Source organism: Lipotes vexillifer, unplaced genomic scaffold (genome assembly GCF_000442215.2).
Source record: "Lipotes vexillifer unplaced genomic scaffold, Lipotes_vexillifer_v1.1 scaffold197, whole genome shotgun sequence".
Classification (NCBI taxonomy): Eukaryota; Metazoa; Chordata; class Mammalia; order Artiodactyla; family Lipotidae; genus Lipotes; species Lipotes vexillifer.
Window position 1 is genome coordinate 1035739 of NW_006781042.1, and position 11922 is coordinate 1047660.

Consider the following 11922-nt stretch of genomic DNA (forward strand, 5'->3'; position numbering starts at 1 on the left):
AGAAACCTGGCTCCGGGAGGGCAGGGGTCTGCGGGGTCGCGCAGGGCGGGGCGGGGCGGCAGAATCAGGAAATTCCCAGGAAATTCCTTTCCATTCCGGCACTTCCCGCCCCCCTTCCTTGGGTGCCGACCTCTCCGGACCCTGGGAAAGAGAAAATGGAATGCTCTTCGGGTTTCATAGCATCTGTCCTCCAGCTCCTGGCACTCTGGGGTTTGGAGCGCGCGCGGGAGCACAGGACGCCGGCGCGCCAGAGTTCGGGGCCTTCGTGTCCGCGGGGAGAGTGTCCAATCCCCCGGCGGCTCCTGGGGCTCCCGAGCGCGCGCCCGCTCGGTCCCCGAGCTCGGGGAGGCGTCCCGCGGCTTCGGTACCGTTCAGCTTAAGCTGGTGTCACATGAGCCGCGGGGGAGTGGGAACCCGGGGAGTGGGCGGGGGCGTGCGCGCCCGGAGGGGGCCGCCCAGTCCACCTATATGCGCCGCGGCCCGGCTGACGGATGCCAGGAATTCCCAATGAGAGGCGATGGGGGGAAGTTTGGGCAACTCGGCCTGGCCAATGGAGAACCTCGGGAGGGCTCTGCCCCTTCCCCTCGCCCCCGCCCGCCTCTGCTCCCGCAGCGCCAGTGTGTCCGCCTCGCTCAGTGTGCGTGGAGATTAGGTCTGAGCGGCCGCTACAGGCAGGCAGTCAGCGAGCTCGACCCGCAGCCGCCGCCGCCGCTGCCGCCCCTAGCAGCCGCCTTCGCGAGCAGCGCCGCGGCGGAACCGGGCGCAGGGGAGCTAGCCCGGCCCCGCCAGCCCTGCCCAGCTCAGCCCATCCCCGACTCCCTCCCCACGCCGGGGCAGCAAGCCGCAGCAGCCGCCGCCAGGAGAGAAGGTGGAGGAAGAAATCCAGCCCCTAGCACGCGCTCACCATCATGGACCATTATGATTCCCAGCAAACCAATGACTACATGCAGCCCGAGGAGGACTGGGATCGAGACCTGCTCCTGGACCCAGCCTGGGAAAAGCAGCAGAGAAAGGTCAGCAACCGCCCCAGCCTACCGCAGCTCTCAGCCCCGGGCCACTCCGCCCGCAGGGCTCTGGGCTCCCGGCTGCGAACCGGTTCCAGGCGCGCACGAGCGGGGGCGGGGGATGCGCGGCCGCAGCGAGGAGGGGTGTTGGGTTACAGGCGCGGGGCGGAAGGGGGAGCGCCCGGGTCCCAGAGCCCGCGAACGCCGAGGCCAAGCGCGGGGAGGTGGGGCCGCCGGCGGGCAGGTCGCGTTGGGGCGGGCTATCCAGGCCACCCGGCTATACAATCGCACCAGCCCCGGGAGGGCATGGCGCAGGGGCGGTGCTCGGGAGGCTGGGGCTGAGTCCCCGGCTCGGTGGCTGTTAGCTCCGGATCGATTTTCCCTTCCCTTCCCCGCCCCTTGACCGCCTTTCCGTATGGCGTGCGGTGGCAGCGCACTTCCTGGGTCGCCTTGGTACCTGGAGGGGACATGCTGCACGGGTCCTCCCCGCCCTGCCCGCAGGTCGAAGGGGAAGCGGGCGCCGGCGGGATTGGCAGCCTCCTCTGGGTCTGCCTGGAGGTGGACCTGCCAGAATGGGGTTGGGGTCGAGAGAACCCGGGGGCAAACGCGAGCTCCCCAGCGGGCCCTGGGGGGGGGCGGGGTCAGGACGGCAAACCGTTTTATTGCTTAACTCAGTGGTTGGTAGCTGCGAGCGGAGATGGGCTTCCGTCTGCGTCCTGCCTCTCATTCCCGGGAGATCGCGAATTTGGGCAACTTGATCTGAGTCGAGGGGCTCTAGGGCAAGGCATTGTCTCCGGGGATATTTGGGGTCAGTCACTGGGGCTCCATGCTTAGCCAGCGAGGCGCGTCCCAGGCGCCGCGTGCGAGGGCGCGCTCCGCCACCGGCGCTGGGCTCGGAGCTGGCGATGGGGCCCAGGCACAGTGGCCGGTGGCAGGAAGAGTTCACAACCCACCCTTGTTTGGGGGGGCACAAACCCACGTCCCCTGCATCGGCAGGGGGGGGGGGGGCGGAGGGCGCCCCAACCCTGTCCCTGTTTCCTTCCTGCGCGGTGAGCTCTTGCCCCAGGCGGCCACGTACCCTGAACACCCCCCTCCCCCTCCCCCGCTCCCATCCGGTCCCTCCTTACCCCCCAACCCCCCACCTCCACCCCTCTGCTGATCTGGGAATGAGGGGGGGACAGGATGGCGCGTCCCTCTGGATAGTGCGGTTAGGGCTGGGCTTGAGGGAGAAAGCTCATGTCCAAAAATGGTAACATTCATTCCCTTTTTTAAACTTAAAAGGGGGGGGAGTTTAGGGAGCCGACTGAAGGTTTTTTCAGCCAAAGGCATCCTGTATTAGCTCACTCAGGAATCCTAAGCCCTGAAACGGCGCCCTTTTACTCACTTCATCAGACAAGAAGAGGTAATTTAAAACACGCGCACAAAGGGCTTCCCGAAGCCGGGGACCTGAGCTCCAGGGTCTTGGCTTCTCCTGGACTCAGCCCTCTGGCCGCATCCGAGGGTTCCCGGGCTTCGAGCTGACTTCTTTGCTCAAACACCCCTCCCCCTCTTCCTGTCGGCCCCTCTGGGAGAGCTGGGGGAGAGGTGAGTCCTTCCTCACCCGGTTTATCTCCTGGGTCAGTTGGGCTGTTGGTGAAATTGAGAAGGGAGTGATTTGGAGATTCCTATGCGGGAAAGGGTGGGGCTCTCCCCCCCCCACCCCCCGGCCCCAAGATGCAGCTTTCTTGAGAATAGATTTTAAATTGGACGTGAGGGGTGGAATTAGGGATTAGGATGTGGTAGATATCTTGGGATCTTCCATGGGCAGTAGAAGAGGAAAATTTTCTGTTTGCCCAACACCTACTGTGTGCCTGGTGGGGCAGGAGTGACAGGACTGCCCAAGAATTAGGAATTAGGTCCTTTTAAGGACTGTGGGACTAAGCACCGGGCACTGGACCTGCACACAGTACTCATTATTATCAAATGAATGAATGAATATATTAAAAGTAGTTGGGGAGAAAAATTATATAGTCTCTTTCTCTCCACACACACACACACACACACCCGCACTCACACTCAAAAACCCTGACCTGGGTGGTAGTGAGTGTGCACCAGGCTTTTGGGCAGCGAGGTGGGAACAGGGTCACCTGGGAAAGTTGGTTATCTAGGGAAAAACTCAATAGTTCCAAGAGCTGGCATTGGCTGATGTGTGCCAGGCACTCTTCTAATCATATATATTGTTTCAGTTGTTACTGCCAACAGCTCTGTGAGCTGGGCACACGTGAGGATGAAGAAATAAGGGGCAGAGGGGGAAGTAACCAGCCCAGCGTCCTGACGGGTGCACGGTGGGTCTGGGATGCCGCCGTGTTCTGGGCAGGCAGCTTCCCCTCACTTGTTCCTTGTTGGTGAGAGAGGCCGGAAAGCTGGGTCTGGCATCCAACCCTGCAAAGATCTCGGACCAAGAGGAGCCAACACCTGCTTTGGTGGGTTTGTTTTTTTCCTGCCATTAATTGTTACCTCTCAGTTTCTGCACATTTCCCCTAGTTCTCAGAGGGCTGGTGGGGATATAAAGTGGTACAAGTGGAGGATCAGACTCAAAGTAACTTGGTGCTTTTGACACCCTCCCTGCTGACCATGGGAGGTGAGGGTTGAGTGGGACCAGAGTTAACGAGTGGACAGAGGCCGACCATTCCAGATGCAGGCCGGAGAGTGAGTCTGGGGGTGAGGGCGGGGAGGAGGAAGACACAGTGCCGTGGGATACAAAGGCCACTGGGTGGGAGGCTGAAGACCCTGTTTTTAGCCCTGGTACAATCAGTGCTATGTGTGAGACTTCGGGCAAGTCATTTTCACTTCTCTGAGCTGTTACTAGAAACTTCAGCACATACTTTTGGAGCACCTACTCTGGGCCAGGCCCAGTTCCAGGTGCTGAGGGTAGAGCAGTGAACTAGACAGGTGAGGTCCCTGTCCTCGTGGCCCTTTCATTCTGTTTCCTCCTCTGGCCGTGTGCCTGCCCTGCCCACCCCTCGGGGCTCTTAACGGGCGTCAGATTAAATGACTTCATGGGCAAACGGTAAGGCTGATGCAGATGCAGGTAGAAGTTCGTGCAGGCAGCAGGCATGACTCAAGAACCTGCCTCAGGTTGGCCACGGCTTGTCCCTTCAAAGAATGTTTCAGTGCAGAGTTCATCATGCTGGACTCCCTGCCTCCAGACACAAAATGCAGTGGATTGGGGAAGTTTACCGGCTTTCACAGTCTTTCTGATCTTCGAGGCTGAGTGCCAAAGTCACCTTTTCTAGGGGCCCATTTTAGGGGGATGACCATAGTCCCCACTTTATTCCCTCATGTGGATCTCACCCACGTCCTCGTGTGCGCACTCGCATGCATGCCCGGGGTCAGGTGGGCTGGAGAGGGCATAGATTTTGAGTAGCATCCTGGCTTTACACTTTTAGGCTTGTGGCCCTGGGCAAGTTAACTTAACCTCTCTCAGCCTCCAATTTCTTATTTATAAAAAGGAGCTAATATGTCCCTGCTGGGCTGACAGCAGAGAATATGTAAAATGGCAGCTTCTGCTGTTCAATTTTTTTTTTTAATTAATAAATTAACTTTTATTTTTGGCTGCGTTGGATCTTTGTTGCTGCGTGCGGGCTTTCTCTAGTTGCGGCGAGCGGGGGCTACTCTTTGTCGCTGTGCGCGGGCTTCTCATTGCAGTGGCTTCTGTTGTTGTGGAGCACAGGCTCTAGGGCGCGTGGGGCTTAGTAGTTGTGGCTCGCGGGCTCTAGAGCGCAGGCTCAGTAGTTGTGGCGTACGGGCTTAGTTGCTCTGTGGCATGTGGAATCTTCCCAGACCAGGGCTCCAACCCGTGGTCCCCTGTGTTGGCAGGCGGATTCTTAACCACTGCGTCACCAGGGAAGTCCCCCGGGAAGTCCCCCTGCTGTTCAGTTTTATTCTCTCTCTTCCCTCTTAAATCCTGGAGGTTCTGGTTTAATGTGTATTCCCACAGGTGCCAACCCCTGTTTTTTTTTTTTTTTTTTTTTTAACATGTAGAACCTTAAATAATATTTGTTGAGCTGATGGAAGTTCAAACAGAGAGGCGGCCCTGGCAGGTGAAAGAAGGTGATTGTAAATAGGCCCATATGCTGATTCTGTACCCACGTCAAGCCAGGTTGTCAGGGGATGTGGCAGGAAGAGAGGCCACTTTGTTTACACTTGCTTCTGGACTGTGAGACCGTCATCCCAGGAGCTACCAAGGCCACCGATCAAGATGGAGGACTGCAAAGAGGGGAGGGCCTGCTGTGGGTGGGTTTACCTGGGGAGGAGTGGGACGTCTGCTTACCCTGAAGGTAGGAGGTTAGGACTTCTAAAGCCAGAGTGATGCCTGGTGGAGATAAAGCCTAAGAGAGGAGAGAATTGGCCATCGTCTCCATCCTCATACCCCCAGTGTTCTCCACTCCTTCCTGCTTCACTCTGTGCCCGTGTCCATGGGAGCAGGGACCCAGCCTGTCCTGTGCTCTGCCTGGCAGAGAGTCAGGCCTGTTGTACATGGTCCAGAAATGATGCAAACAATTGGATAAATGGCATCATGCATGGCTCCCAACTCTGGGCCAGGGGGGTGGAGATTGGGATGAAATGCTTTACATTCCAGATAAAACACCCATCCTGGAGCTGGACCCTGGCTCCAACCTCTGCAGGCGGACATGCTCTTGGGCACACTGGGTTCAGGTCTTGGCCCCTCCACTGACTAGTGGTGTGATCCTGGGTGAATCACTTACCTGCTCTGTGCCTCTTGATGCCAAGCGGGAAATGGGGATCATAATTGTTGCCACTTGAAATAGCTGCGTAGAGGTTTAAACCAAGTAATGTGTGTAGGGTAGCACCTAGCATATAGTGAGTGCTCAATAAGTGTTAACTTATTTTGAGGACCAGATTTGCTATGGCCTTTACCCATGATGCTCTGAGATAAGATGTAGTATATAAACCCATTTCAGAAGGAGACCAGGTTGACTAGAAGGGTGTGGGAGTTGTGTTGTCCTTGACCTTTGACCCCGAAGTCAGCTCTGGCTCATTCAGTGTCACCTGACCTCTCCAGCTGCTCAGTACCTTTACCTATAGAATGGTATAGAATCCCTTGCCTACCCTTTCCCTAGCTTAAAAACTTTGTCAGCTGGTTGTAATACAGGTAAAATGACCTCAGAGAATGGATTTCCTCTAAAAGAGACAATTCTAGAATGTCTGCAGCCCCCTCTGATAATTAGCTGAGGCCATTCTTTGGGTCTGGCCCACACCCCCAGCTGCTTACCCAGCCCTGCTTTGCTCCAGGACCAGTTACAGCCGCTTCCTCTCTGAAACCTGTCCCACATGGGTGTGCGGAGCACAGGTGCCCCACTGGTTGGTGAAGTGATTGACAGCCCGAAAGAGAGAGAGAAGAGATGGACGAGGCCTAGATCATCAGGGCTGTGGGTGGAGGCTGCCACCGTCCCTGCCCTGGACAGATAGATGTGTGAGTGCCCGGAGCACAGGGCGAAGCAGACTTTCCAGTTCTGAGGAATGATGAGACGTTGAGGGCCTGCTGGTCACTCGAGATGGGTTTGTAGGATCCAGCCTTTTCAAAAGGGAAAAGGAGGAAACTCATTTCCTGAAGTCTGACTTCTTGAGGAAGGCTGCCAAGGCTGTGCTCAATGGGACGAGGCTGGGAGAGGCCCTCACCGCTGGGACCTTCCTTGTGGGGCTGTTCTGTGTGAGGAGGTCAAACCAAATGGGCGTCCTGTCGTTTGGGATTTGTGGTTGGGATTTGGGCCTCCTCTTTCCAGCTTCTCGAGGAAGGCCTGGGGCTGGGCGCCTGGCCAGTGGCCACAAACCACAAACCTGGCTGGAGGACTTGTCACATGAGACCTGGTGCCTCCTGCCCTGCCAGGGTAGGGTGGCCTGAGACAGGACCCAGCCACAGACCTGCTACTGTGTCTCTAGGGAAGAGCCGTGTCTCTGCTCCTTACCTTCTAGCCCCTTCACAATGTGAGAACATGGACCATTTCTCCTGTGAGGTCAGTCAGTCAGCGCTGATCAAACCCCTGTTAGGTGTCAGATGCTCCACCCATGTGGGGTTGTGGAAATGACAGTTTAGGTGCAGAGGGAACCAGAAAGACAGAAAATCCCACCAGGCCATGCCAGTCACAGCCGGGGGCGTGGCATTGGAACACCCTGCCGTTGTTTTCCGTCCTTGTCCTCCTCCCCCCATTCTCTTTGCCCATCGCGGAGCTGACCTGTTGCCTTCCTGAGAGGCCAGGCTGTTTGTACGGCTCACAGGTTGGGCTCTGGAGCCCCACACCTCTGCGCAGGTGTGGTGTTAGTTGGGACCAACGCCACCCGAGCTGTCCCCGTGTGCGACCTGCCCAAGGTTCTCCTGGGACCTGGTGTGCGTGCGGCCCAGGGCCGTGGTGTCAGGGAGCCTTCCCAGGGCCCTGCTTTTATCCCCTTGGGGTGTGGTCAGTGGGCCCACATCGCTGCAGGAAGGGCCGCAGGAGCTGGGCTGAGTTACTCACCTGGGGTGCTGGAAGCCCAGTCCAGTCTGGAGCTCCCCAGAGGAGTCTCGGCTAAGAGGTGGCAGGCAGAGGAACCCCCGTAGCCTGGTTCCTTAGTTCTGGTCAGACGGGGTCACCCTGCTGGGACTCGGGATTCAGCCCCGGGTGCTGTCTCCATCGGCCAAGGCAGGGTCCTGCTAAGTTCTAATTGCCCAAAGTGGCCGACGCCAGGCACCTGGGGAGTGGCGGGGACAGGAGACCCTCAGAGCCACACTGGGAGCCCACCTTCCTCTTAACACACGGCCAAGATTGCTTGCTGGTTCTCAGGCCGAGCATCAGGCCCGAGAATCCTCCCGCCTCAGCGGGTGGAGGGTAACGGCGTGGAGAGGGCTGGTCAGGCACTCTCCTGATTGTCTTTCCAGTTCTTCCTTCACCCCCCATCATGTCCTGGCTGGGGATTACCTGGCAGGGTCTTGCCGGGCAGGGCAGTGAGTCCCAGGTAGTGACCCTTTGGCCTCAAAGCCACGCGGGCAGCACTTTCGACCCCCACCTGCCCCCCGCCTTGTGCCCCGTTCAGCCGCCCCAAATGGTGCAAGGCCTTCGTCCAGCTCCAGCCACTCCCAGACAAATGAGCAGAAAGTGGCCGTCCCGGCAGCCCGAGAGCAGAGCCAGGAACAGGACTGGATTTTTTTCTTTTTCTTTTAAGTTGAAGAAATTCTTTTTCTCATAATGATCACAGTGGCTCACCCTTTCGGAGCATGTGCTAAGTATCCGGCCCTGTGCTAAGGAGTCTACGCGCATTAACACATCTAATCCTGCGAGGGGGATACTGTTACCCTGTTTTACAGATGACAGAACTGCCTTGGAGCATCCGCATGACTTTTCCAAGATCCTACAGCGAGCGAGAGGTGGAGCAGGGGTCCGTAGCCGGGCAGTGTGGTTCCCGATTTGCCTGCTCAAACTGTGCTCTCCTGCTTATAAAGCAAATGCTTGCGAATCTAGGAACAATTTAACCAAAGCCAAACATATACAAAACAAAACCCAGTGATGAAAACGTTCTGGAATTAGATAGCAGTGGTGGTTGCACAGCCTTGTGAATATACTAAAAACCGCTGAACTGTAGGCTTTAAATGGGTGACTTGGATGGTATAAGAACTATATCTCAATTTTTAAAAACCCTCAGAAAATGCTAATATAAGAAGAGAATGACAGTTGCCTGTCATCCCATCTCCTAGAGCTCTCTCCATCCTTACCCCTCCTCCTCTCACTTGGGAGCCCACGCTAAGGTCAGGGATACAGGCTCATGGTGAGTGAGTGGGAGAAGAGAAAAGTAAAATAATCAAGAAGGGCGGCTTTCTTGAAAAGCATCGTGTGGCCTTTTTTCTTGGAAACTGCTTAAGAATCGATCACCGATAAGAACAGGCGAACAGAAGGCTGGGCTGGGGGGAGGACGGGTGGCCTTCCTCATTTCTCCAAGGCCAAGTCCCATGGCACCTGCCTTGTTGGCCTGGGATTGCTTCTCACCTTGTGCCATCCCCAGGGTTAACAGGGGGGGGGGTCCAAGTGGGGTAGCTTTCCCCAGGGCCTGAGGCATGAAGAGGGGAGGGCAGGGCCAGGGTCCTACCCCAGGAGGCAGCTGCCCATTCTCAGAGGTTGCCTAGCAATAATGGGAACAGGTGAGTTAGCCCACTACAGAGGCGGGAGGAGAATAAAAGGCAGCCGAGGACAGAAATCGGGAGTAGTTGCAGAGGATGCTGTTACCCTGGAAACCGCCTGCTTGGTCCTTGGCTACAGTGGGCTACTTCTGGGCTGGGATCCACTCTTCACTGAGAGGTTGTGGGGTCCTCTCTAGGCCTGTCACCCACAGTGTCGGGGAGGGGGACGTGGAGAAATCCCTCTTGCACGTGGCCTCTGTGGTGGATGTGTCCTCTGTGGTCTCATTTAACATTCACAACAGCCTTGTAAGGCATGTGGGATGATCACACTTGATAGATGAAGATCCTGAGCTTAGAGATATAAAATAACAGGCTCACGCCAGAAGGCTCACAGTGAGAGGGGCTGGGAATGAAGGTGCTGGTACCCTTGGTGCTTAAAACAAACCTTTCATTTGGTTTAAAGCATTTCACATGCCCAGGATGTGGGAGGTAATGTAAACACTATCCACCTTCAGGGAAGGGAAGAGATGAGAGAAGGAAGGCTGGAAAGGAGAGTTGTCTGTTTTATATCCAACGATCAGCCAGTAGTATTTATTAAGAAAGTCTTGGTTCCCCAAATAAGTAAAAAGACTGATAGTTCACATGGATTGAAGGTTGCATGGTTTGGATTATCTCAATCTGTCAAAAACCCCTTTGAGAAAGGTACTTTTATTTCCCTTGTTACTACAGATAGGGAGATTGAGGCTCAGAGAGGTTAAGTAACTTGCCCAAGATTGACCAGGTAATAAGCCAGGTTATGAATGAACCCAGGCAGGTTGACCTTGGAACTCCACCCTGAACCATAAGTACACTCACCCTTTGTTATTTTGGAGGTTACGTTTTAATTGATACATGGCTGATATAAATGAAATAAGGAACAAGTCAAGATGGAATATAACCAAGTACTCATCATATGGCTTATGATTTTTAACATTTACGCTTTCACATGCGGTTTTTCTCTCCATTCATCATGATGAATAGACTTGTGAGGCCTTATCCCCATTTTATAGACAGAGCAAGTGAGGCTCAGAAAGGGGGAGTGATTTTACCTCTCACAACCTGAATGGGGTAGAGTTGGTTCTGAATCCAGGTCTTTGAGGGTCTGTGAGGCTAAAGGGGTGGGTTTGGGCCTTTCCGAAGTTCCCTTTCTCGGTTGGAAAGGTAGTGGAGGATTCTAGTTTTATTTCTCCCCACTTTTCAGTAGGAGTAGCTGTCAGGAATAGACTCACGTCCCCGGTGGCCTCTCCTGGAGCTGCTCCCAGCTTTGGGGGACTGGCTCCCCCGCTATGAAATTCAACCACGTCCCCTCCTTCTCTGCTGCTTGGGTTCCTTAAGGTTCACCTGCTCCTGCCGGCCCCTTTGTTTGGTCGCCAGGGGAACCTAGCACCCTTTGAACCAGGTAGCTGAGGCTCAGTGTTTATTTTGGTTTTAGAAGCCTGTGCTTGTGAAACACAAAGGTGGAGGTTCTGGTTTGAGCTTTGAGGCTGTTCAGAAAGCTGATGAGGGAAAGTCTGGGGGCTTAGGCTGGGGTAAGCAGTTTTGGCTTTCAGCGCCGCGGGCCAGGCCAGAGGACAGCCCTGGGGGGAGGACAGTGCCCTTCCTGCCCCCTCTTCCCTCTGAACCTTGCAGCTAAGGGTCTAAATCAAAGGCCCTGAGTAGTTCAGCTGAGGGCAGAAAAGTGATGGGGGTGGGGAAGGGAAGGGAGCCTCCTCCACCTTGTGTGTACTGTTCCGTGGTGGTTGGTGCTGTGGAGCGTGGTCGCAGGCCTGTGATTTGAGGCCAGGGATTACAGGGGAGCGTTTTTTATGGGCCTGAAATTTTACTTTTTAAAAGCCATCGGCAAAGCTGATTATAACCGACGGAGCAGTGCTGGGCTCTGCTTTCAAATCATCTGTAGGTGAAATGACACGAGGGGAGGGAGCGGCGAGGTGGGTGGCCCCCTTCAGGCAGGTCACCTAATGGAACTTGGCTTTCCATCTTGGAAGAGGGGTGGCAGGTCCTGCACGTGGGTGGGAAGGGACTTGTTACTGTCAGACTCTTTCTCCTCATGTCCCGTGTGGAAATGTGCACATGTCACAGCCTGTGGTTTGAGGATGGAGAGAGAAGTGGGGCTTTTAATTCTTCTAAGTCCCAAGACCAGGAAATGGGATCACTACCTCCTCCCACAGTGGGAGGGTCTGGTGGGGACAGGGCCAGTGGCTTTGAGGTCCCGTGTCTGTTTTGACCTCTAGTATTGTGAGTGAGTGAGTGAGGATGTGTGTGGCGGCGTGAATGCAGGCACACACACGTGTGTGTGTGTGTGTGTGTGTGTGTGTGTGTGTGTGTGTGTGTGTGTGTGTCTGGCTCTGAGAAGCCCCGCTGTTGTTTTTGGCCACTGCCTTGACTTTGGCAGGGGAGTGGCCCCCTTTCAAACACCACAGACATCCTCCAGATAATACATAATGGCACTTTCCAGTAGAGTTCCCGATACTTCGGAAAGGCCTTTCTTTCCAGGAACCCAAAGTGCTTTTCCAGACTTGGCCCCGGGAGCTGGGAGATGGAGGAGGTGAGGGAAGTGGGGGCCAGACCCCTGGTTTCCTGCCCTTCCTCCTGGATGCTGTGCTGGCCGGGGCTGTTTGGAGGTATCTTTGCATGCATGAAGTCCTGAGGACGCCCCAAACTCTAGCCCCAAAGAAAGCTACCTATATATATATATATATATATATTTTTTTTTTTTTTTTTTTTTTTTTT

General features: G+C 55.5%; 1 protein-coding gene across 3 annotated transcripts in view; it reads left to right on the forward strand.

The window, feature by feature from the left end:
* The first annotated feature begins 616 nt into the window (after window positions 1-616).
* The window catches only part of ACTN1 (actinin alpha 1), a 96536-nt gene continuing 85230 nt past the window's right edge, over window positions 617-11922 (forward strand). The window contains exon 1 of one of the 3 annotated variants that reach the window (XM_007454451.1): window positions 617-1013. In XM_007454451.1, the coding sequence (XP_007454513.1) occupies window positions 909-1013 (105 nt within the window). In that variant the 5' untranslated portion in view covers window positions 617-908. The remainder of the gene's footprint in view (window positions 1014-11922) is intronic. The other 2 variants (XM_007454450.1, XM_007454449.1) reach the window with 2 other exon arrangements.